The sequence below is a fragment of the Salmo salar genome, unplaced genomic scaffold, assembly GCF_905237065.1.
Source record: "Salmo salar unplaced genomic scaffold, Ssal_v3.1, whole genome shotgun sequence".
Lineage (NCBI taxonomy): Eukaryota > Metazoa > Chordata > Actinopteri > Salmoniformes > Salmonidae > Salmo > Salmo salar.
In genome coordinates this window covers 207,571-235,000 of record NW_025547990.1, presented here as the reverse complement: position 1 = coordinate 235,000, position 27,430 = coordinate 207,571, and the positions used below count along the sequence as shown (strand labels likewise).

General features: G+C 41.2%; 1 protein-coding gene across 2 annotated transcripts in view; it reads right to left on the bottom strand.

Annotated features, from left to right (window-relative positions):
• The window catches only part of LOC123732559 (low affinity immunoglobulin gamma Fc region receptor III), a 37,181-nt gene extending 18,811 nt beyond the window's left edge, over positions 1-18,370 (bottom strand). For both annotated transcript variants that reach the window (XM_045711825.1, XM_045711826.1), the window contains exons 1-4: positions 18,301-18,370; positions 12,109-12,153; positions 6,932-7,207; positions 5,623-5,865 (exon numbers count right to left, since the gene is read on the bottom strand). In XM_045711825.1, the coding sequence (XP_045567781.1) occupies positions 5,623-5,865; positions 6,932-7,207; positions 12,109-12,153; positions 18,301-18,331 (595 nt within the window). In that variant the 5' untranslated portion in view covers positions 18,332-18,370. The remainder of the gene's footprint in view (positions 1-5,622; positions 5,866-6,931; positions 7,208-12,108; positions 12,154-18,300) is intronic.
• Between the last annotated feature and the right edge of the window lie 9,060 nt (positions 18,371-27,430).

Sequence of the window (27,430 nt, the reverse complement as noted above, 5' to 3'; positions counted from 1 at the left end):
ATATAAACATAAATAATTTCTTCACCAAAGACCAAAATATTAGACAATACAAATACAGTATATCTTAACTTTATAAGGTATAGGGGGCAGTATTTTCATTTTCGGATGAAAAGCGTGCCCAGAGTAAACTGCCTAATACTCGGGCCCAGAGTAAAATATTTGCATATTATTAGTAGATTTGGATAGAGAACACTCTGAACTTTCTGAAACTGTTTGAATGATGTCTGTGAGTATAACAGAACTCATATGGCAGGCCAAAACCTGAGAAAAATCCAACCAGGAAGTGGGAAATCTGATGCTTGTAGTCAAGTCATTGCCTATCTAACACACAGTGACTTAGGGTTCACTTTTGCACTTCCTAAGGCTTCCACTAGATGAACCTTGTTTCAGGCTTTTGCAGTGAACAGAGAGCAAGCAAGAAGGCCGGGAAGTTGGTGACTCAGAAAATGACATGAGTTTAGTGGCGCGCATTCACATGATGAGGTAGCTGTGTTCCATAACGTTTTTCAAGACATTGGAATCATCCTGTTGGAATATTATTGTAACGCCCTGGCCATAGAGAGGGTTTTTTGTTCTTTATTTTGGTTAGGCCAGGGTGTTACATTGGGTGGGCGTTCTATGTTCATTTTTCTATGTTTTTGTATTTCTTTGTTTTGGGCCGTGTGTGGCTCCCAATCAGGCACAGCTGTAGTTCGTTGTTGCTGATTGGGAGTCACACATAAGGAGCCTGTTTTTCCTTTGGGTTTTGTGGGGGATTGTTTCTGTTTAGTGTTTTGAACCCGACAGGACTGTTTGGTTGTTGGTTTTCTTGTTTTGTTGTATAGTGTTCTTACGTTTATTAAAACTCAAGATGAACACTAACTCCGCTGTCTACTCTTTCCACAGACAGCCGTTACGATTATTTAATATTTATGTTAAAAAGGCCCTAAAGATTGATGCTATACAACGTTTGACATGTTTCTACGAAGGTAAATATAACTTTTTTGACTTTTCATCGTGAAATTTTTGGCGCACTTCCTACATTTGGAGTAGCTTACTGAACGCACAAACAACAAGGAGGTATTTAGACATAAATTATGGACTTTATCGAACAAAACAACATTTGTTGTGGACCTGGGATTCCTGGAAGTGCCTTCTGATGAAGATCATCAAAGGTAAGTGAATATTTATAATGTTATTTATGATTTTAGATGACTCCAAAATGGCGGGTATCTGTATTGCCTGATGTATTTTTCTGAGCGCCGTACTCAGATTATTGCAAAGTGTGCTTTCCCCGTGAAGCTTTTTTGAAATCTGTCATTGATATTTCACTGGTTGTTGAATAGTGTGAACCGTGGGTGGGTCTACTAACGTAGCCCTGAGAAGTTAATCAATCTGTTCTAACTAACAGCCTCTCTTGTCTTTCCCCAGGGAACAACTATGAAGTAGATGGTGAACTTTGAGAAGCTGCGGATGACCCACGTGGGTCGTATGTCCTCTGTCAACATGGCCCAGCAATCATGTTCAGAACCAGGAAACATCAGGAGAAACACGGAAAACCCAGAATACTACCACCATCCCCTTCAGGACCAATCACATCCTGTAGAATACTACCACCATCCCCTTCAGGACCAATCACATCACTGTAGAATACTACCACCATCCCCTTCAGGACCAATCACATCACTGTAGAATACTACCACCATCCCCTTCAGGACCAATCACATCCTGTAGAATACTACCACCATCCCCTTCAGGACCAATCACATCACTGTAGAATACTACCACCATTCCCTTCAGGACCAATCACATCCTGTAGAATACTACCACCATCCCCTTCAGGACCAATCACATCACTGTAGAATACTACCACCATCCCCTTCAGGACCAATCACATCCTGTAGAATACTACCACCATCCCCTTCAGGACCAATCACATCACTGTAGCATACTACCACCATCCCCTTCAGGACCAATCACATCCTGTAGAATACTACCACCATCCCCTTCAGGACCAATCACATCACTGTAGAATACTACCACCATCCCCTTCAGGACCAATCACATCACTGTAGCATACTACCACCATCCCCTTCAGGACCAATCACATCACTGTAGCATACTACCACCATCCCCTTCAGGACCAATCACATCCTGTAGAATACTACCACCATCCCCTTCAGGACCAATCACATCACTGTAGCATACTACCACCATTCCCTTCAGGACCAATCACATCCTGTAGAATACTACCACCATCCCCTTCAGGACCAATCACATCACTGTAGCATACTACCACCATCCCCTTCAGGACCAATCACATCCTGTAGAATACTACCACCATCCCCTTCAGGACCAATCACATCCTGTAGAATACTACCACCATCCCCTTCAGGACCAATCACATCACTGTAGAATACTACCACCATCCCCTTCAGGACCAATCACATCCTGTAGAATACTACCATCATCCCCTTCAGGACCAATCACATCACTATAGAATACTATCACCATCCCCTTCAGGACCAATCACATCACTGTAGAATACTACCACCATCCCCTTCAGGACCAATCACATCCTGTAGAATACTACCACCATCCCCTTCAGGACCAATCACATCCTGTAGAATACTACCACCATGCCCTTCAGGACCAATCACATCACTGTAGAATACTACCACCATCCCCTTCAGGACCAATCACATCCTGTAGAATACTACCATCATCCCCTTCAGGACCAATCACATCACTGTAGAATACTACCACCATCCCCTTCAGGACCAATCACATCACTGTAGAATACTACCACCATCCCCTTCAGGACCAATCACATCCTGTAGAATACTACCACCATCCCCTTCAGGACCAATCACATCACTGTAGAATACTACCACCATCCCCTTCAGGACCAATCACATCACTGTAGAATACTACCACCATCCCCTTCAGGACCAATCACATCCTGTAGAATACTACCATCATTCCCTTCAGGACCAATCACATCACTGTAGATTGTCCATGGTTGTCCACAGGTAGATTGTTGATATTACCAGCTTCTTCTTTTTTGAGAAACCCCCCAATGTTCAGGAGAAACCACACAGTGGTCATGTGAAACCACACAGTGTTCAGGAGAAACCACACAGTGTTCTGGAGAAACCACACAGTGTTCAGGAGAAACCACACAGTGTTCTGGAGAAACCACACAGTGTTCTGGAGAAACCACACAGTGTTCAGGAGAAACCACACAGTGTTCTGGAGAAACCACACAGTGGTCATGTGAAACCACACAGTGTTCAGGAGAAACCACACAGTGTTCAGGAGAAACCACACAGTGTTCTGGAGAAACCACACAGTGTTCTGGAGAAACCACACAGTGTTCTGGAGAAACCACACAGTGTTCAGGAGAAACCACACAGTGTTCAGGAGAAACCACACAGTGTTCTGGAGAAACCACACAGTGTTCTGGAGAAACCACACAGTGTTCTGGAGAAACCACACAGTGTTCTGGAGAAACCACACAGTGTTCTGGAGAAACCACACAGTGTTCTGGAGAAACCACACAGTGTTCTGGAGAAACCACACAGTGTTCAGGAGAAACCACACAGTGTTCTGGAGAAACCACACAGTGTTCTGGAGAAACCACACAGTGTTCTGGAGAAACCACACAGTGTTCTGGAGAAACCACACAGTGTTCTGGAGAAACCACACAGTGTTCTGGAGAAACCACACAGTGTTCAGGAGAAACCACACAGTGTTCTGGAGAAACCACACAGTGTTCTGGAGAAACCACACAGTGTTCTGGAGAAACCACACAGTGTTCTGGAGAAACCACACAGTGTTCAGGAGAAACCACACAGTGTTCAGGAGAAACCACACAGTGTTCAGGAGAAACCACACAGTGTTCTGGAGAAACCACACAGTGTTCTGGAGAAACCACACAGTGTTCAGGAGAAACCACACAGTGTTCAGGAGAAACCACACAGTGTTCTGGAGAAACCACACAGTGTTCTGGAGAAACCACACAGTGTTCTGGAGAAACCACACAGTGTTCTGGAGAAACCACACAGTGTTCTGGAGAAACCACACAGTGTTCAGGAGAAACCACACAGTGTTCTGGAGAAACCACACAGTGGTCATGTGAAACCACACAGTGTTCAGGAGAAACCACACAGTGTTCTGGAGAAACCACACAGTGTTCAGGAGAAACCACACAGTGTTCAGGAGAAACCACACAGTGTTCTGGAGAAACCACACAGTGTTCAGGAGAAACCACACAGTGTTCAGGAGAAACCACACAGTGTTCTGGAGAAACCACACAGTGTTCAGGAGAAACCACACAGTGTTCAGGAGAAACCACACAGTGTTCTGGAGAAACCACACAGTGTTCTGGAGAAACCACACAGTGTTCTGGAGAAACCACACAGTGTTCTGGAGAAACCACACAGTGTTCTGGAGAAACCACACAGTGTTCAGGAGAAACCACACAGTGTTCTGGAGAAACCACACAGTGTTCTGGAGAAACCACACAGTGTTCTGGAGAAACCACACAGTGTTCAGGAGAAACCACACAGTGTTCAGGAGAAACCACACAGTGTTCTGGAGAAACCACACAGTGTTCTGGAGAAACCACACAGTGTTCTGGAGAAACCACACAGTGTTCTGGAGAAACCACACAGTGTTCAGGAGAAACCACACAGTGTTCAGGAGAAACCACACAGTGTTCTGGAGAAACCACACAGTGTTCTGGAGAAACCACACAGTGTTCTGGAGAAACCACACAGTGTTCTGGAGAAACCACACAGTGTTCTGGAGAAACCACACAGTGTTCTGGAGAAACCACACAGTGTTCTGGAGAAACCACACAGTGTTCTGGAGAAACCACACAGTGTTCAGGAGAAACCACACAGTGTTCAGGAGAAACCACACAGTGTTCTGGAGAAACCACACAGTGTTCTGGAGAAACCACACAGTGTTCAGGAGAAACCACACAGTGTTCTGGAGAAACCACACAGTGTTCAGGAGAAACCACACAGTGTTCAGGAGAAACCACACAGTGTTCTGGAGAAACCACACAGTGTTCTGGAGAAACCACACAGTGTTCAGGAGAAACCACACAGTGTTCTGGAGAAACCACACAGTGTTCTGGAGAAACCACACAGTGTTCTGGAGAAACCACACAGTGTTCTGGAGAAACCACACAGTGTTCTGGAGAAACCACACAGTGTTCTGGAGAAACCACACAGTGTTCTGGAGAAACCACACAGTGTTCATTAGAATTTTCATGTTGCCATGTCACCAGTGTAGCCTCACTTCTGGGTCTGGTGTTCTTATCAATGTGTCTCTCTTTCCCTCTTCTCTCTTTCTCTCGGTCGGCCTCTGGTAAACTGGCTCATCTTGGTGGTCAATCCTGTCTGAACTTGTCTCTCTTTCTCTCTCCATCCACTCCTTGCCCTCCACGCTTCACTGTTCTAGGAAGATGAAATTGAAGAGTTCAAGGTAAGTTGATGAGGTACGATCTTTCCATGCTTTTTTCTTCTGTCTGATTTGTTCTCATGCTTGTGGTCGTGTAGTGTATCATACTATATTGAAATGGAAAAGGGTTAAATGTTGTATCTTATATAAATAAGGTACCTCTCTCCTCACATGTCACTGTCATCCAGCTGTCTGGTGATTCTCCTTCAGAGTTGGTACACTTGTAGAGTCCTTCATCTGACTTGGATACTGCAGGGATGGTCATCTCTCCTGTAGTCTCAGTCCTGATGAGGGATCCATCTTTGTAGAAATTAGCTGTGAGGTCAGAGGGAGTTCCCTGATATCTGCAGCGCAGAGTCACAGAATCTCCCTCAGTCACAGGAAGGGCAGGGCTCTCCAGGATCACAGCTCCAGCTGTATATAATATATAAACATCATATATAAACAGGTCTCTCCAGGATCACAGCTCCAGCTGTATATAATATATAAACATCATATATAAACAGGTCTCTCCAGGATCACAGCACCAGCTGTATATAATATATAAACATCATATATAAAACAGGTCTCTCCAGGATCACAGCAGCAGCTGTATATAATATATAAACATCATATATAAACAGGTCTCTCCAGGATCACAGCTCCAGCTGTATATAATATATAAACATCATATATAAACAGGTCTCTCCAGGATCACAGCTCCAGCTGTATATAATATATAAACATCATATATAAACAGGTCTCTCCAGGATCACAGCTCCAGCTGTATATAATATATAAACATCATATATAAACAGGTCTCTCCAGGATCACAGCTCCAGCTGTATATAATATATAAACATCATATATAAACAGGTCTCTCCAGGATCACAGCACCAGCTGTATATAATATATAAACATCATATATAAACAGGTCTCTCCAGGATCACAGCTCCAGCTGTATATAATATATAAACATCATATTTAAACAGGTCTCTCCAGGATCATAGCACCAGCTGTATATAATATATAAACAGGTCTCTCCAGGATCACAGCTCCAGCTGTATATAATATATAAACATCATATATAAACAGGTCTCTCCAGGATCACAGCACCAGCTGTATATAATATATAAACATCATATATAAACAGGTCTCTCCAGGATCACAGCTCCAGCTGTATATAATATATAAACATCATATTTAAACAGGTCTCTCCAGGATCATAGCACCAGCTGTATATAATATATAAACAGGTCTCTCCAGGATCACAGCTCCAGCTGTATATAATATATAAACATCATATATAAACAGGTCTCTCCAGGATCACAGCTCCAGCTGTATATAATATATAAACATCATATATAAACAGGTCTCTCCAGGATCACAGCTCCAGCTGTATATAATATATAAACATCATATATAAACATAACATCAGCTCTCTGAAACCAGATGAACCACTAAACACTATAATGTTAGTAGATGGTGTTTGTGGACATACCAGGTACTGTGATGTTGACAGCATTGCTGTGTTCTCCAGACCCAGACTCACACCAGTACACTCCACTGTCTGATGGTATTAGTGACACGATGCATGAAGACCCTTGTGGTTTTCCCCAGTCAGTATTACAATCTGAAAGGATTCCTCTCTCTGTGTTCCTCACCACTCTCCATCTAGCAGAGTTCCCCTGAACCTCACAGCTCAGAGAGACAGACTCATATTCAAAGAACTGAGATCTGTCAGGACTGACACTCAGAGAGGCTGGAAGAGAGAGATCTGAGAAAGAGACAGAGAGACAGAGAGAGAGAAAGACAGACAGAGGGATAGAGAGAGAAAGAGAGTGAGAGAGTTGCATTGTCTAAAGTAAATTATTAAATAAGGCCCTCAAGAGCAGTAGAGCCTGTATTGGAACAGAGATACTGAAACACAGCAGAGAGAGGCTATTCTCTAGCTGTTTAACCTGGTGATGAGGGTAGGATAGTATCCTGAGACAAGGCTTTATATTCTAACAGAGATGCTGAAACAGAGCAGAGAGAGTCTATTCTCTAGCTGTTTAACCTGGTGATGAGGGTAGGACACTATCCTGAGATCTGGAGACAAGGCTTTATATTCTAACAGAGATGCTGAAACACAGCAGAGAGAGGCTATTCTCTAGCTGTTTAACCTGGCTATTCTATATATATTAGTGTAGGTAGGGTTAGTGTAGATTAGGTAGGGTTAGTGTAGGGTAGGTAGGGATAGTGTAGATTAGGTAGGGTTAGTGTAGGGTAGTTAGGGTTAGTGTAGGGGTAGGTAGGGTTAGTGTAGGATAGGTAGGGTTAGTGTAGGGGTAGGTAGGGTTAGTGTAGGGGTAGGTAGGGTTAGTGTAGATTAGGTAGGGTTAGTAGGGTTAGTGTAGGGTAGGTAGGGTTAGTGTAGGGTAGATAGGGTTAGTGTAGGGGTAGGTAGGGTTAGTGTAGGGTAGGTAGGGTTAGTGTAGGGTAGGCAGGGTTAGTGTAGGGTAGGTAGGGTTAGTGTAGGGGTAGGTAGGGTTAGTGTAAGGTAGGTAGGGTTAGTGTAGAGGTAGGTTAGTGTAGGGGTAGGTAGGGTTAGTGTAGAGGTAGGTTAGTGTAGGGGTAGGTAGGGTTAGTGTAGAGGTAGGTTAGTGTAGGGGTAGGTAGGGTTAGTGTAGAGGTAGGTTAGTGTAGGGGTAGGTAGGGTTAGTGTAGAGGTAGGTTAGTGTAGGGGTAGGTAGGGTTAGTGTAGAGGTAGGTTAGTGTAGGGGTAGGTAGGGTTAGTGTAGAGGTAGGTTAGTGTAGGGGTAGGTAGGGTTAGTGTAGAGGTAGGTTAGTGTAGGGGTAGGTAGGGTTAGTGTAGAGGTAGGTTAGTGTAGGGGTAGGTAGGGTTAGTGTAGAGGTAGGTTAGTGTAGGGGTAGGTAGGGTTAGTGTAGAGGTAGGTTAGTGTAGGGGTAGGTAGGGTTAGTGTAGGGTAGGTAGGGTTAGTGTAGAGGTAGGTTAGTGTAGGGGTAGGTAGGGTTAGTATATGGGCTCAATATTTTTTTTTTTTAAAGGCACACGTAACCTACATATCAATGCACACATTGTGGCTTGTAGGCCTCTCCAGGTCGCACACTGTGAAATTTGGTGGAGGATCGGTGGTGGTCAGGGGGGTGTTTCAGCAAGGCTGGAATCGGGCAGATTTGTCTTCGTGAAGGATGCATGAATCAAGCCACGTACAAGGTTGTTCTGGAAGAAAACGTGCTTCCTTCTGCTCTGACTGTCACACCCTGATCTGTTTCACCTGTCTTTGTGATTGTTTCCACCCCCTCCCCGCCCATCTTCCCCATTATCCCCTGTGTATTTATACGTGTTCTCTGTTTGTCTGTTGCCAGTTCGTCTTGTTTGTCAAGTCAACCACCATTTTGTGTTTCAGCTCCTTTTCCCAGTCTCTCTTTTTCTCGCCTTCCTGGTTTTGACCCTTGCCTGTCCTGACTCTGAGCCCGCCTGCCTGACCACTCTGCCTGCAGACCTGTACCTTTGCCCCCCTCTGGATTACCGACCTCTGCATACCCTGACCCTGAAACCTGCCCGTCGTCCGGTACCGTTGCCCCACCTCTGATTACCCAGTCTTGACCTGTGTATTGCCTGCCCCTATTGGATCATTAAACTAGTGTTTATTACGACGTGGTCTGCATCTGGGTCTTTCATACCTGATAGTGACAATGTTCCCCAACTCTGAGGATAGTTTTTTTCCAGCAGGACAATGCTCCATGCCACACAGCCAGGTCAATCAAGGTGTGGATGGAGGACCACCAGATCAAGACCCTGTCATGGCCAGCCCAATCTCCAGACCTGAACCCCATTGTAGCTGGAGGACCACCAGATCAAGACCCTGTCATGGCCAGCCCAATCTCCAGACCTGAACCCCATTGAAAACCTCTGGAATGTGATCAAGATGAAGATGGACGGTCACAAGACATCAAACAAAGCCGAGCTGCTTGAATTTAAACGCCAGGACCAGCATACTCAACGTCAATTTGGAAGACTGGTGGAGAGTATGCCAAGACGCATGAAAGCTGATGAGGGAAATCAGGGTTCTCTCTTCCTAAGTTAAAACATTAGTATTGTGTTGTTTAAAAATTAATATGAACTTATTTTCTTTGCTTTATTCGAGGTCTGACAACACTGCATCTTTTTTGTTATTTTGACCAGTTGTCATTTTCTGCAAATAAACGCTCTAAATGACAATATCCATAGCTCCCACCATGTCATGAGCCCTTGTAGATTACATGTTATCATACCTTCAGACAGGTCAACATTCACAAATGCAAGAGAGCATCAGCTGTTCCGGACGACTGTGTGTTGTCGCTCTCCGTAGCCAACGTGAGTAAGACCTTTAAACAGGTCAACATACACAGGGGCAGAGAGAGAGAGAGAAAGCGAGAGAAATAGAGAGAGATAGAAAGATGTATGCCATATGTACGACCATATTAGAGACACATATTTCCCTCAGATTACACAGATCCACAAAGAATTCGAAAACAAACCCAATTTTGATAAACTCCCATATCTACTGGGTGAAATACCACAGTGTTCCACCACAGCAGCAAGATTTGTGACCTGTTGTCACAAGAAAAGGGCAACCAGTGAAGAACAAACACCATTGTAAATATAACCCATATTTATGCTTTTTTAATTTCCCTTTTGTACTTTAACCATTTGTACATTGTTACAACACTGTATATATACATAATATGACATTTGAAATGTCTTTATTCTTTTGGAACTTCTGTGAGTTTTTACTGTTCATTTTTATTGTTTATTTCACTTTTGTATATTATCTACCTCACTTACTTTGGCAATGTTAACATGTGTTTCCCATGACAATAAAGCCCCTTGAATTGAATTGAATTGATATGGAGAGAGGAAGAGAGAGAAATAGAGAGAGAAACAGGAGGGGGGGTAGAGTGGAGAGAGTGGGAGAAAGATAAATAGAGAGAGAGAGACTGGATGGAGAGAGGAGAGAGTGGAGAGAGTGGAGAGAGTGGAGAGAGAGAGAGTGGGAGAGAGAGAGATAGAGAGAGGGATGGAGGGTAGAGTGGAGAGAGCGGGAGAAAGATAAATAGTGAGAGAGAGACAGAATGGAGGGAGGGAGGGAGGGAGGGAGGGAGGGAGGGAGGGAGGGAGGGAGGGAGGGAGGGAGGGAGGGAGGGAGGGAGGGAGGGAGGGAGGGAGGGAGGGAGGGAGGGAGGGAGGGAGGGAGGGAGGAGAGAAGTGACAGTCTCTCTATTGTAGTTCTGCAGACCTGATTTACGATAACCCACCCCAGGGTTGGATTGCAGCTATTAATCCCAGGGTTGGATTGCAGCTATTAACCCCAGGGTTGGATTGCAGCTATTAATCCCAGGGTTGGATTGCAGCTATTAACCCCAGGGTTGGATTACAGCTATTAACCCCAGGGTTGGATTGCAGCTATTAACCCCAGGGTTGGATTGCAGCTATTAACCCCAGGGTTGGATTGCAGCTATTAACCCCAGGGTTGGATTACAGCTATTAACCCCAGGGTTGGATTGCAGCTATTAACCCCAGGGTTGGATTGGAGCTATTAACCCCAGGGTTGGAGTTATAGTCATTATGTAGCTATATGAGTCTGTATGGAGTTATAGTCATTATGTAGCTATATGAGTCTGTATGGAGTTATAGTCATTATGTAGCTATATGAGTCTGTATGGAGTTATAGTCATTATGTAGCTATATGAGTCTGTATCTCACATCACAGAGTATCACTTTCTACCCTGTGATGTGTTGCAGGTGAGAGCAGCTAGAACAGGTGGAGATCCATTATGGAACCTTATTTACTAAGAGAATAAGGACTGGAGACATGAAGAACCAATGAAGAGACCAGGAAGAAATGATACTATTATAGAACAGGTGATGAATATACAGAAATGTTACTATTATAGAACAGGTGATGAATATAGATAAATGTTACTATTATAGAACAGGTGATGAATATAGATAAATGTTACTATTATAGAACAGGTGATGAATATAGATAAATGTTACTATTATAGAACAGGTGATGAATATAGATAAATGTTACTATTATAGAACAGGTGATGAATATAGAGAGATGTTACTATTATAGAACAGGTGATGAATATAGATAAATGTTACTATTATAGAACAGGTGATGAATATAGAGAAATGTTACTATTATAGAACAGGTGATGAATATAGATAAATGTTACTATTATAGAACAGGTGATGAATATAGATAAATGTTACTATTATAGAACAGGTGATGAATATAGATAAATGTTACTATTATAGAACAGGTGATGAATATAGAGAAATGTTACTATTATAGAACAGGTGATGAATATAGATAAATGTTACTATTATAGAACAGGTGATGAATATAGAGAAATGTTACTATTATAGAACAGGTGATGAATATAGATAAATGTTACTATTATAGAACAGGTGATGAATATAGATAAATGTTACTATTATAGAACAGGTGATGAATATAGATAAATGATACTATTATAGAACAGGTGATGAATATAGATAAATGTTACTATTATAGAACAGGTGATGAATATAGAGAAATGTTACTATTATAGAACAGGTGATGAATATAGATAAATGTTACTATTATAGAACAGGTGATGAATATAGATCAATGTACTCACCTCCACCTTGTCCGAGGCTACAGTATACCAGTGTACTCAACAGCACTGAAACACACAGAGAGAACTATCACTATGGTACATGATGTAAACACTGAAACACACAGAGAGAACGATCACTATGGTACATGATGTAAACACTGTAACACACAGAGAGAACTATCACTATGGTACATGATGTAAACACTGAAACACACAGAGAGAACTATCACTATGGTACATGATGTAAACACTGAAACACACAGAGAGAACTATCACTATGGTACATGATGTAAACACTGAAACACACAGAGAGAACTATCACTATGGTACATGATGTAAACACTGAAACACACAGAGAGAACTATCACTGTGGTACATGATGTAAACACTGAAACACACAGAGAGAACTATCACTATGGTACATGATGTAAACACTGAAACACACAGAGAGAACTATCACTGTGGTACATGATGTAAACACTGAAACACACAGAGAGAACTATCACTATGGTACATGATGTAAACACTGAGCTGTTCCACGTACAGTTCCAGTCAAAAGTTTGGACACACCTACTCATTCAAGGGTTTTTCTTTATTTTTTACTATTTTCTACATTGTGGAATAATAGTGAAGACATCAAAACTATGAAATAACACATATGGAATCATGTAATAACCAAAGAAGTGTTACACAAATCAAAATATATTTAATATTTTAGATTCTTCAAAGTAGCCACCCTTTGCCTTGGCATTTTTGTTTTTTTGAAACCAGGTTTCACTTGCGCTATATAAGATGGAAGGGAGTTCATGGCTCTGTATATTAGATGGAAGGGAGTTCATGGCTCTGTATATTAGATGGAAGGGAGTTCATGACTGTATAATACTGTATATTAGATGGAAGGGAGTTCATGTCTCTCTATAATACTGTATATTAGATGGAAGGGAGTTCATGGCTCTCTATAATACTGTATATTAGATGGAAGGGAGTTCATGGCTCTCTATAATACTGTATATTAGATGGAAGGGAGTTCATGTCTCTCTATAATACTGTATATTAGATGGAAGGGAGTTCATGACTGTATAATACTGTATATTAGATGGAAGGGAGTTCATGTCTCTCTATAATACTGTATATTAGATGGAAGGGAGTTCATGACTGTATAATACTGTATATTAGATGGAAGGGAGTTCATGTCTCTCTATAATACTGTATATTAGATGGAAGGGAGTTCATGTCTCTCTATAATACTGTATATTAGATGGAAGGGAGTTCATGGCTCTCTATAATACTGTATATTAGATGGAAGGGAGTTCATGGCTCTCTATAATACTGTATATTAGATGGAAGGGAGTTCATGTCTCTCTATAATACTGTATATTAGATGGAAGGGAGTTCATGGCTCTCTATAATACTGTATATTAGATGGAAGGGAGTTCATGGCTCTCTATAATACTGTATATTAGATGGAAGGGAGTTCATGGCTCTCTATAATACTGTATATTAGATGGAAGGGAGTTCATGTCTCTCTATAATACTGTATATTAGATGGAAGGGAGTTCCATGCACTCATGGCTCTCTATAATACCGTACGTTTCCCTTGAATTTGTTCTGGACCTGTGGACTGTGAAAAGACCCCTGGTGGCATGTCTGGTGGGGTAAGTGTGTGTGTCAGAGCTGTGTGTAAGTTGACAAAGCAAGCAATTTGGGATTTTCATCACATTCATGTTTCTTATAAAAAGAAGAAGTGATGCAGTCAGTCTCTCCTCAACTCTTATCCAAGAGAGACTGGCAGCATAGTATTTATGTCAGCCCTCTGATTATAATGAAGAGCAAAACATGCCGCTCTGTTCTGGGCCAGCTGCAGTTTAACTAGTTATTTTTTTGCAGCACTTGACCATTTGACTGGACAATAATCAAGATAAGATAGAGCCAGCAGGACTTGCTTTGTGGAGTGTTGCAACCGAGGACAGGCGATTTTTACGCGCTACAGCACTCGGCGGCCCCGTTCTTTGAGCTTGTGTGGCCTACCACTTTGTGGCTGAGCCGTTGTTGCTCCAAGACGTTACCACTTCACAATAACAGCACTTATACTTGACCGGGGCAGCTCTAGCAGGGCAGAAATTTGATGAACTGACTTGATGGAACGGTGGCATCCTATGACGGTGCCACGTTGAAAGTCACCGAGCTCTTCAGTAAGGCCATTCTACTGCCAATGTTTGTCTATGGAGATTGCATGACAGTGTGCTCAATTTTACACACCTGTCAGCAACGTGTGTGGCTGAAATAGCCAAATACACTAATATGAAGGGGTGTCCACATACTTTTAGGCCATGTTGTGTACAGATGATACTATTATGTACACAATTGCCCCGACTGCTGACCTGGCTGAGACAAGACTACAGTCCCATTACCCCCCCTGCTGACCTTATGGTGATGGTTATGGTTATACTATTTATCAACCTTTCTACCTGTTGTTATGGTTATACTATTTATCAACCTTTCTACCTGTTGTTATGGTGATACTATTTATCAACCTTTCTACCTGTTGTTGTTATGGTGATACTATTTATCAACCTTTCTACCTGTTGTTATGGTTATACTATTTATCAACCTGTCTACCTGTTGTTGATTATGGTTATACTATTTATCAACCTGTCTACCTGTTGTTGATTATGGTGATACTATTTATCAAAGCGCAGATGCCTCTAATGTTAAACCCCTAGAAGCTGTTTTTCATAAAGCCCTTCATTTTGTCACAGGAGACAGTTTTACTACTCATCATTGGTGGACTGGACCTTTGAAGTCATGTAGATCACATCATCACGCTCTTTCTGTTTACAAAGCCCTGCCCCACAAACTTCCAAATGACCTAACATTAATGTTATCAAGTTATCAATCCCGTTCACAGGGTTGGTTAACTATGGAGACTCCTTTAGTATCTAGAGAGTTAGGTGGAGACTCCTTTAGTGTCTAGAGAGTTAGGTGGAGACTCCTTTAGTGTCTAGAGAGTTAGGTGGAGACTCCTTTAGTTTCTAGAGAGTTTGGTGGAGACTCCTTTAGTGTCTAGAGAGTTTGGTGGAGACTCCTTTAGTGTCTAGAGAGTTAGGTGGAGACTCCTTTAGTGTCTAGAGAGTTAGGTGAAGATTCCTTTAGTTTCTAGAGAGTTTGGTGGAGACTCCTTTAGTGTCTAGAGAGTTAGGTGGAGACTCCTTTAGTGTCTAGAGAGTTTGGTGGAGACTCCTTTAGTGTCTAGAGAGTTAGGTAGATCAGCCTTTAGTGTCTAGAGAGTTAGGAAGATCAGCCTTTAGTTTCTGGTGTCTAGAGAGTTAGGTGGAGACTCCTTTAGTGTCTAGAGAGTTAGGTGGAGACTCCTTTAGTGTCTAGAGAGTTAGGTGAAGATTCCTTTAGTGTCTAGAGAGTTAGGTGAAGATTCCTTTAGTGTCTAGAGAGTTAGGTGGAGACTCCTTTAGTGTCTAGAGAGTTAGGTGGAGACTCCTTTAGTTTCTAGAGAGTTTGGTGGAGACTCCTTTAGTGTCTAGAGTGTTAGGTGAAGATTCCTTTAGTTTCTAGAGAGTTTGGTGGAGACTCCTTTAGTGTCTAGAGAGTTAGGAAGATCAGCCTTTAGTTTCTGGTGTCTAGAGAGTTAGGTGGAGACACCTTTAGTGTCTAGAGAGTTAGGAAGATCAGCCTTTAGTTTCTGGTGTCTAGAGAGTTAGGTGGAGACTCCTTTAGTGTCTAGAGAGTTAGGTGGAGACTCCTTTAGTGTCTAGAGAGTTAGGTGGAGACTCCTTTAGTGTCTAGAGAGTTAGGAAGATCAGCCTTTAGTGTCTAGAGAGTTAGGTAGATCAGCCTTTAGTTTCTGGTGTCTAGAGAGTTAGGTAGCTCAGCCTTTAGTGTCTAGAGATTTAGGTAGATCAGCCTTTAGTGTCTAGAGAGTTAGGTAGATCAGCCTTTAGTGTCCAGAGAGTTAGGTAGATCAGCCTTTGCTTTCCTTGCGCCGTGTTGTGGAATAATCTACAATACAGTTTAAAATTGAAGGAATTGGTGTCTCTCGGTCATTCAGATGGATAGGTGGATAGGATCACTTTTTATGATTGTGTTTTGCATTTCATTTATTGTGTATAATAATGTGTTTTTCATTGTGTAGAATGTGAAGTTTAATGTGTTCAATGAATTTTAATGTGTATTGTGGTACAACAGCAGGTGTTTTTAATGTTTTGTGGATTACAAAATACATGTAATAAATCATACAGATATTAAACCACATAGATATTAAACCATATAGATAATCAACTACGTAGATATTAAACGATACAGATAAAACTATACATATATTAAACTACATAGATTTTAAACCATACAGACACTAAACCAAACAGATATTAAACTATATAGATATTAAACCACACAGATATTAAACCATACAGATATTAAACTATTTCGATATTAAACTGTATAGATAATTATCCATACACATATTAAACTATACAGATAATTAACCATACAGATATTAAACTATACAGATATTAAACCTCACAGAAATTAAACTATATAGATATTAATCCACACAGATATTAAACTATATAGATATTAAACCATTTAGATATTAAACTATATTAAATTAATTGTTATTATTATTATTAATTATTATTCAACTATATTAAACTAAATAGATGTTAAACCATATATTAAACCATATACATATTAAACTATTTAGATATTAAACTGTATAGATAATTAACCATACAGATATTAAACTATACAGATAATTAACCATACAGATATTAAACTATATAGATATTAAACTATATAGATATTAAACCACACAGAAATTAAACTTTTATAGATATTAAACTATATAGACAATAAACCATGCAGATATTAAACTATATATATATATAGTTTAATATCTGCATGGTTTATTGTCTATATAGTTTAATATCTATATAGTTTAATTTCTGTGTGGTTTAATATCTATATAGTTTAATATCTATATATATATATATATATATATATCTATATTAAATTATACAGATATTAAACTATATAGATATTAAACCACACAGAAATTAATCTATACAGAAATTAAACTACTGTCACGTCCTGACCAGTAAAAGGGTTCATTTGTCATTGTAGTATGGTCAGGGTGTGTTTAGGGGATTTTTGTTCTATATTTTCTATTTCTATGTTTATTCTAGTTTTCTTTTTCTATGTTTGGCCGAGTATGGTTTCCAATCAGAGGCAGGTGTTTTTCGTTGTCTCTGATTGGAAGCCATACTTAGGCAGCCTGTATTCCTTTGGGTTTTGTGGGTGGTTGTTTTCTGTATAGCCTGTGTTGCCTTATGGAACTGTTTCGTCATTTTTTGTAAAGTAAAAGAAGATGAGCACTATACCCGCTGCACCTTGGTCTGTCCATTACGACGCTTATGACAACTACATTGATATTAAACTATATAGATATTAAACTATATAGATATTAACCTATATAGATATTAAACTATATAGATATTAAACTATATAGATATTAAACCGCACAGATATTAAATTATATGGATTGTCACGACTTCCGCCGAAGTCAGTTCCTCTCCTTGTTCGGGCGGTGTTTGGCGTTCGGCGGTCGGCGTCGCCGGTCTTCTAGCCATCATCAATCCACTTTTAATTTTCCATTTGTTTTGTCTTGTCTTCCCACACACCTGGTCTCAATTCCATCATTACATGTTGTGTATTTAACTTAACTCTGTTCCCCCCATGTCTTTGTGTGGAATTGTTTTTTGTAAGTGCATGTGCACGTTTTCTCTGGTGCGTGACGGGTTTTGTACCCATTGTTTTGTTGTTCTGGATGCCGGTGGTTTTATGAATAAAACTGCTCCGTTGATTACCCAGTTTTGCTCTCCTGCGCCTGACTTCCCTGCCGCCAGTTACGCACCCCTTAGATATTAAACTGCACAGAAATGAAACTACACAGAAATTAAACTATACAGAAATTAAACCAAACAGAAATTAAACCATACAGATATTAAACCATACAGATATTAAACTATACAGATATTAATCCACACATATACATACAGATATTAAACTATACAGATATTAATCCACACATGTATATACAGATATTAAACTATACAGATATTAAACTATACAGATATTAATCCACACATATACATACAGATATTAAACTATACAGATATTAAAGTGAGAGTGAGTACTTACAGAGCTGCCAGCAGACTGGTGTGAGTTCCATTCTGTCTTGCTGCTGAGTGAGACTCTGTGATCTCCAGTTATAGACTTATAGACCCTCCTCCTTCCCCTTCCTGTTCTGACCACACACACAAGGCCCTGCTGACGAGGTGATGAAACAGAGGAAGAGAGAGTAGATTATTTTGTCTATACTTCCTCTACCATTGTATATTTCTTCATTACCACCCTCCCGCCCCTGACCCTGGATTGTCCATTGTCAACTTCCGGTGAAACTGGAGGGCGCACAATTCAAATAAATAATCATAAGTATGATGGATTTTAAACATTTAGGTACATATAAGTGTCTTATATCGGCTGAAAGCTTAAATTCTTGTTAATCTAATTGCACTGTCCAATTTACAGTAGCTATTACAGTGAAAGAATACCATGCGATTGTTTGAGGACGGCGCTGGCACAGGTTTCATACATTCACATATAACGATTAAATATTCACTTTTTGAAAATCTTCCCCTGATTTGTCATCCAAAGGGCTATAAGCTATAACATCTAGTGTCATTATGTAGATAAAATCCTTCTTTATATTACAAAAAGTCAGTTTAGTTGGCACCATCGATTTGAGTAATCCACTCGTTCAACTTGCAGAGAAAGGAATCCGAAAATCTACCCCTAAACTTTGTTTCAACAAGTCAAAATATGTTTCTATTTACTCCCTAAAATGTAATCAAACTACAATATTTCTTTCTGAAGCAAGTATGTTCAATAGGAAACCAATTTTAGCGTAATTTCTTCAAGGCGCGTGCAAACACGAATTTCCAAGACTGTGTCTGTCACATTCTTCATGATAGACGGACCAAGGCGCAGCGTGTTTGTAGTTCCACATCTTTTATTTTAAAGTGAAACTTCAACAAAACAATAAACAAAGAAAGAAACGTGAAAAGAGTGGTGCAATATGCACAACACAAAACAATATCCCACAAACACAGGTGGGGAAAATGGCTTCCTAAATATGATCCCCTATTAGAGGCAACGATTACTAGCTGCCTCCAACCACAACATAGAAATACCAACCACAACATAGAAATAATAAACCTAGAACACCCCCTAGTCATGCCCTGACCTACTATACCATAGAGAACCAAGGGCTCTCTATGGTCAGTGCGTGACAGTGTCCTTCTTCTAAAACTGTTATTTCTTATTCGTTTTTGAAGTTACATGAAACTTTGAACATAGACTGCTGACACCCTGTGGAAGCCATAGGAATTGCATCCAGGGAGCAATTTTAAAATATGATAATTTCAAAAAAAAGATACAAAATTCCAGTTGGTTTTTCTTTGGATTTTCTCCTACCATATCCATTGTATTCCCATACATAATTGTAACATTTCTACAAACTTCAAATTGTATATTTTCCAACGGTACCAGTTATATGCTTAACCTGGCCAGGGAATGAGCAACAGGCAGTTTACTTTGGGCACGTCATTCAGACAGGAAATGGAGAAAAAGGGGCCTATCCCTAATTAAACTGTATTATTCTGAGCGCATTGACCTCTAACCCCTACTATCAGTCACAACTGTCGATCTGATAGGATTGACCTCTACTCTCTACTCTATAGTCTTCCCTGTGGCTCAGTTGGTAGAGCATGGTGTTTGCAATGCCAGCATGGCCAGCATGGTGTGTGCAACGCCAGGGTTGTGGGTTCGCTTCCCACGGGGGGCCAGTCCAAAAAAAAAAAAAATGCATGAAATATAATGTATGCTTTCACTACTATAAGTCGCTCTGGATAAGAGCGTCTGCTAAATGACTAAAATGTACTCTCTAGCCCCTACTCTCTTTCCACTAATCCCTGGCCCCTACTCTGTGCTCCCTAAATCCTAGCCTCCATACTCTCTAGCCCCTACCCTTTAGCACCTAATCCCTACTCTCTAGCCCCTACTCTCTACTCCATGCTCTCTACTCTCTCGCCCCTACTCTCTACTCTCTAGCCACTACTCCCTACACTCTAGCCACTACTCTCTAGCCACTACTCTCTAGCCCCTACTCTCTAGCCCCATACTCTCTAGCCACTACTCTCTAGCCCCTACTCTCTAGCCACTACTCTCTAGTTCCTACTCCCTACACTCTAGCCCCTACTCTCTAGCCCCTACTCCCGAGAAGTTTACTTTAAAATGGTGTATAATACATGTATGTTTGAGAAATTTGAATTATGAGATTATTGTTGTTTTGAATTTGGCGCCCTGCACTTTCACTGGCTGTTGTCAAACCAATCCCGATATCGGGATTTGAGCCCTAAGAAGTTAAAAATGAACACCGACAAAACAAACAAAATACAAAACGAACGTATAGCTACACAGCAGCTATACAAAATCAAGATCCCAGATGTCAGGGCGTGACAGTACCCCCCCAAAGGTGCGGACTCTGGCCGCAAACCTGAACCTATAGGGGAGGGTCCGGGTGGGCATCTCCTCTCGGTGGAGGCTCCGGTGCGGGACGCAGACCCTGCTCCGCTTGAGGCTCCCCCCACTTTGGTGGCGCCTCTGGTGCGGGGATCGTTGCCGGGGACTCCGGACCGTGGATCGTCGTCGCGGACTCCGGACCGTAGATCACTGCTGGAGGAACCGAACCACCGATCGTTGCCGGAGGCTCTGGCCTGGGAAGCCTTGCTGGAGGCTCCTGACTGGGAGCCCTCGCTGGAGGCTCCGGACTGGGGACCGTCGCTGCAGGCTCCGGACTGGGGACTGTCGCTGCAGGCTCCGGACTGGGAACCGTCGCTGCAGGCTCCGGACCGTCGCTGCAGGCTCCGGACTGGGGACCGTTGCTGGAGGCTCTGGACTGCAGACCGTAGCTGGAGGCTTTGTGCCATGGATCATCACTGCAGGCTTCGGGCCATGGCTCATCACTGGAGGCTTCGGGCCATGGTTCATCACTGGAGGCTTCGGGCCATGGATCACCACTGGAGGCTTGGTGCGTGGAGCCGGCACAGGGCGTACCAGGCTGGGGAGACGCACTGGAGACTGGGTGCGTGGAGCAGGCACAGGTCGTACTGGGCTGGTGAGACGCACTGGAGACCGGGTGCGCGGAGCTGGCACAGGATATACTGGGCCGTGGAGGCACACTGGAGGTCTGGAGCGTAGAGCTGGCACAACCCGTCCTGGCTGGATGCTCACTTTAGCCCGGCAAGTGCGGGCGCTGGCACAGGACGCACTGGGCTGTGAAGGCGCACTGGCGACACAATGTGTATCACCGCCTAACATGGTGCCTGAACGGTGACATGCTGCTTAGAGCGAGCGCATGGAGGAGACACAGGACGTACCGAACTGGGGAGGCGCACTGGAGGCCAGATGCGTGAAACTGGTACATATGACACTGGACTGGTGTCACACTCCTCAGCACGCCCGCTCTGCAGCGCTCTCAATGCCAACACCTCTCTCCGGAATCTTTCATAGAGTTCCTCACTCGACTCCCTGACTGGCTCTGGTTCACCCCTCGGCTCTGCCGACCACTCCGTGCTACTATGGCCTATTTTTTCCTTACCTCCTCACGCCATTTGCACCCACTGTTTACAGACTTTCTTTTTTTCTATTGTGTTATTGACTGTACGCTTGTTTATTCCATGTGTAACTCTGTGTTGTTGTTTGTGTCGCACTGCTTTGCTTTATCTTGACCAGGTTGCATTTGTAAATTAGAACTTGTTCTCAACTAGCCTACCTGGTTAAATAAAGGTGAAATAAATAATAAATTAAATAAAAAACTAACAAACTTGTATGCCATATCACATTTTAGGTAAGGGAATACCCCCCTGAAATGGACAAAAATTAATGGGAACATATTGCCATTGGACAAAACATTTACACAATCGCAAATACCACTCAATTGGACGGCAGTTCATGCAAACCATATTGAAATGGCATATGGCATAAAAATCTAAAATGTATCACCCTCTAAAAAAGTGCTTTATGGACCGTTTTTCGAAATTCTTTATTTTTATTTTTTTCGTCAATTATACATGTATAAGAATTGTATGAACATACCTTTGTCATATTTTATTGTCAGATTTTTTTTACTTGTCCGTAAGGCATATGTTTTGTCAATTTGCAATATGATATCATAGGAAGTCAAAAGTCAAAGTCAAAAGTCAGTGAACCATTGCCAAATGCCATAGAAATGTCCAAATGCAATATGAAAGTACTGAAAGTGCCAAATCAGGATGTTATGTCCATTTGCAATATGATATCATTGGAACTCAAAAGCCGAAGTCAAAAGTCAGTAAACCATGTCCAAATGGCACTTATACTGCCCAAATTATATATATCAATATGTTAAGCCCTGAATCAACATAGAAGGTCTATTTGTCATGCAAGTGGGACTCTGTCTTTTTTAACAATTTTCTGAAAAACATCCAAAATGACCAGGGTCGCACCCTATTGGATGGGCACAGGTGGAGGGTGCTCCCTACCCAGCCATGGATCCCTTGCACACTCCTAAAGGCATTCAAAACCATTTCAAAAATGTGCTCCTAACCTGTTCCAATCACCAGGCACACGGCTGTCCATTTGCAATATGTTTCAATGGGCATTTACCATCACAAATTTGACATGCTCAAAAATACTGCAGAAATGCGGAATTGACTGGCCCGATGAACTCGGGATGGCCGGGCAGTGATAGTGGTTCCTCTCCATTGCTCGTTGTGTTGATTTCAACATGTCAATTTGGTGATTTTTTACTGTTTAAACTTATTGCAAGTGGACAAAAGTCAGTCATCAAGTCAGCGTCCATCAGTCAATAAGATAACGTCCAAAATGACCAGGGGCACCCCCTATTGGATGGGCTCAGGTTGGGGTGCTCTCAACCCGCCATGGATCCCTTGCACCCTCCTAAAGGCATTCATAAAACAGGTTTAACTTTTCTAGGGTAGGGGGCAGTATTTTGACATCCGGATGAAAAGCATGCCCGTAGTAAACTGCCTACGATTCAGGCCCAGAAGGTAGGATATGCATATTATTCGTAGATTTGGATAGAAAACACTCTGAAGTTTCTAAAACTGTTTTAATGATGTCTGTGAGTATAACAGAACTCATATGGCAGGCAAAAACCTGAGAACAATCCAACCAGGAAGTGGGAAATCTGAGGCTTGTAGTTTTTTCAAGTGATTGCCTAACTAACATACAGTGACTTAGGGTTCATTGTGCACTTCCTACGGCTTCCACTAGATGTCAACAGTCTTTGGAACGTTGTTTCATGCTTCTACTGTATATATAGAGAGATAACAGGTCCTGGAGTCAGGTATCCCAAAATAAGGCACGAGCTTAGTCACACGCGCAGCCGAGAGAGCGACCTGAGTACCTTTTCATTTATGAAGTCATTGTTATCGTCAGGTTGGAATATTATGGAAGATTTATGTTAAAAACACCCTAAAGATTGACGCTATACATCGTTTGACATGTTTCTACGAAGGTAAATATAACTTTTTGTTGACTTTTCGTCTGAAATTAATGCGCGAGCACAGCGCATTTGGAGTACTCGACCAATTGCGCGAACAAAAAGGAGGTTTTTGGACATAAATTATAGACTTTATCGAACAAAACAACATTTATTGTGGAACTGGGATTCCTGGGAGTGCATTCTGATGAAGATCATCAAAGGTAAAGGAATATTTATAATACTATTTCTGAGATTTGTTGACGCCACAAAATGGTGGGTTTAGTTTGGTGTCTGAGCGTACTCAGATTATTGCAAAGTGTGTTTTCGCTGTAAAGTTTTTTTGAATTCTGACACAGATTAAGGAGAAGTTTATCTGTAATTCTTTAAATATCAGTTGTTTATTTTTTCAACGTTTATGATGAGTTTTTCCTGTATTGATGTTTATAGTTAGGTACACATTGGAGCAACGGCAGTCCTTTTTCACGAATGCACACTGCATTGATTATATGCAACGCAGGACAGGCTAGATAAACTATTAATATCATCAACCATGTGTAGTTAACTAGTGATTATGATTGATTGATTGTTTTTCATAAGATAAGTTTAATGCTAGCTAGCAACTTACCTTGGCTTCTTACTGCATTCACGTAACAGGCAGGCTCCTCGTGGAGTGCAATGTAAAGCAGGTGGTTAGAGCGTTGGACTAATTAACCGTAAGGTTGCAAGATTGAATCCCCGAGCTGACAAGGTAAAAATCTGTCGTTCTGCCCCTGAACAAGGCAGTTAACCCACCGTTCCTAGGCCGTCATTGAAAATAAGAATGTGTTCTTAACTGACTTGCCTAGTTAAATAAAGGTCTGTAAAACATAATACAAAATAATAAATAAATAAAATCTGCCAAATTGGTGTCCAAAAATACAGTTTTCCGATTGTTATGAAAACTTGAAATCGGCCCTAATTAATCGGCCATTCCGATTAAACGGTCGACCTCTAGTTTTCACTATATATTTTACCTCTTGGTGATGTCATTCGGAAACTTTCACTGCTATGCGGATGATACACGGCTTTACATTTCGATGAAACATGGCGAAGCCCCAAAATTGTCCTCCCTGGAAGCCTGTGTTTCAGACATAAGGAATTGGATGGCTGCAAATGTTCAACTTTTAAACTCGGACAAAACAAAGATGCTAGTTCTAGGTCCCAAGAAACAAAGAGATCTTCTGTTAAATCTGACAATTAATCTTGATGGTTGTACAGTCGTCTCAAATAAAACTGTGAAGGACCTCGGCATTACTCTGGACCCTGATCTCTCTTTTGACCGAACATATCAAGACTGTTTCAAGGACAGCTTTTTTCCATCTACGTAACATTGCAAAAATCAGAAACTTTCTGTCCAAAAATGATGCAGAAAAATGAATCCATGCTTTTGTCACTTCTAGGTTAGACTACTGCAATGCTCTACTTTCCGGCTACCCGGATAAAGCACTAAATAAACTTCAGTTAGTGCTAAACACGGCTGCTAGAATCTTGACTATAACCAAAGAATTTGGTCATATTACTCCAGTGCTAGCCTCCCTACAACGACTTCCTGTTAAGGCAAGGGCTGATTTCAAGGTTTTACTGCTAACCTACAAAGCATTACATGGGCCTATCTATCTTTCCAATTTAGTCCTGCCGTACATACCTACACGTTTGCTATGGTCACAAGACATAGGCCTCCTTACTGTCCCTAGAATTTCTAATCAAACAGCTAGAGGCAGGGCTTTCTCCTATAGAGCTCTATTTTTATAGAATGGTCTGCCTATCCATGTGAGAGACGCAGACTCGGTCTCAACCTTTAATGACTCCAAACTGTATGTAAACTTCCAACTTCAACTGTATATGCAAAGTTTATTGTCCAGCACCTGTAAATAATGAAAAAAATAAAAACATAACAAAAAACAATTAAAGAGTCAAAGACTAAAAGATATCATCATATGGACAATTAAAACCTCTTGGAGTAAAGAAATCATACAGACTGTGATGACATCAGCTTTGTCAGTCCCAGACGTCTTGAACTTTGGCAGAAGCATTGCAGCAGCAATAAGCTCCTCCATCATTTCTCCAAAGCGCTTTTTCTAGACCGTTCTGAATGGCTCTGATAACTGGTAGGCACATTTGGCAAGATGCTTCCAGCCTTTGAGGTTTAGTTTTTAGTAAGAAGATCACTGGCAGCAGCCACCCCATATGCGTGTTGGTCTCAGACTGTAGAATGTTCAAAGCTGAGACCAAAGGCTTCATTACTTTGCAATACTCATTCAAGGACATTTCTGACGGGCTGAAAAAGAGGTAATACCTCTTAGAATTATAACATTTCATGGACAATAAATAAATATTACTGTAATAGGAAAACATTACATTGATTCAAAGAATTGCTACTCACATTTTCACTGTTAATTCCTCACATACATTTCTTATGGCATCCCCCCTTCTCTTGTATGATACGTGTGATCCTCACATGGCTTGGCATTTGGCAAAAGACGACTTGGGCAACCTCTTTGTTTCTGCCAACGCAGAATTTGTTCTTGCAATGAGGTTCAGCAGGTGACATGCACACCGTTGATGCTGAGGGAGTTGATATTCTATATATATATATATATACTATATACTATATATACTATATATATATAGCCACTGTCATTTTCCAGGATGGAATAGGTGTCTTGGTATTCAACCTGCTCTGCTGCCTCTTCAACATCTAAGTCTCGGTCGACTGACTCGACTGCCTGGCTCTGCTCACCAAAAACATTGAATGCTTTGATGAAGTTTAATCCACTGTCTGCTTTGGTTCCTTGGTTTGCTTGTTTGTGGTTGCAGAGGTGAAAATATTGTAGTTTGTCATGATTTAAATCCTCTTGCATCTAGACGTTCCGCTAGCGGAACGCCTCGCCAAATATCCAATGGAAGAACGTAGCGCGAAATACAAAAAAACTCAAAAATGCAATAATTTCAATTTTTCAAACATACGACTATTTTAAACCATTTTAAAGACAAGACTCTCGTTAATCTAACCATATTGTCTGATTTCAAAAAGGCTTTACAGCGAAAGCAAAACATTAGATTATGTGAGGAGAGTACATAGCCAAAAACAATCACACAGCCATTTTCCAAGCAAGCATATATGTCACATAAACCCAAAACACAGCTAAATTAAGCACTAACCTTTGACGATCTTCATCAGATGACACTCCAAGGACATTATGTTATACAATACATGCATGTTTTGTTCAATCAAGTTCATATTTATATCCAAAAACAGCTTTTTACATTAGCATGTGATGTTCAGAACATGCATTCCCACCAAAAACTTCCGGTGAATTTACTAAATTAGTCATCATAAACGTTGACAAAATACATAACAATTATTTTAAGAATTATAGATACAGAACTCCTTTATGCAATCGCTATGTCAGATTTTAAAATAGCTTTTCGCGAAAGCACATTTTACAATATTCTGAGTACATAGCTTAGCCATCACGGCTAGCTATTTTGACACCCGCCAACGTCGGGGCACACTAAACTCAGAATTACTATTAGAAAAATGGTATTACCTTTGCTGATCTTCGTCAGAATGCACTCCCAGGACTGCTACTTCCACAAGAAATGTTGTTTTTGTTCCAAATAATCCATAGTTATGTACAAATACCTCCGTTTTGTTTGTGCGTTCAGGTCACTATCCAAAGG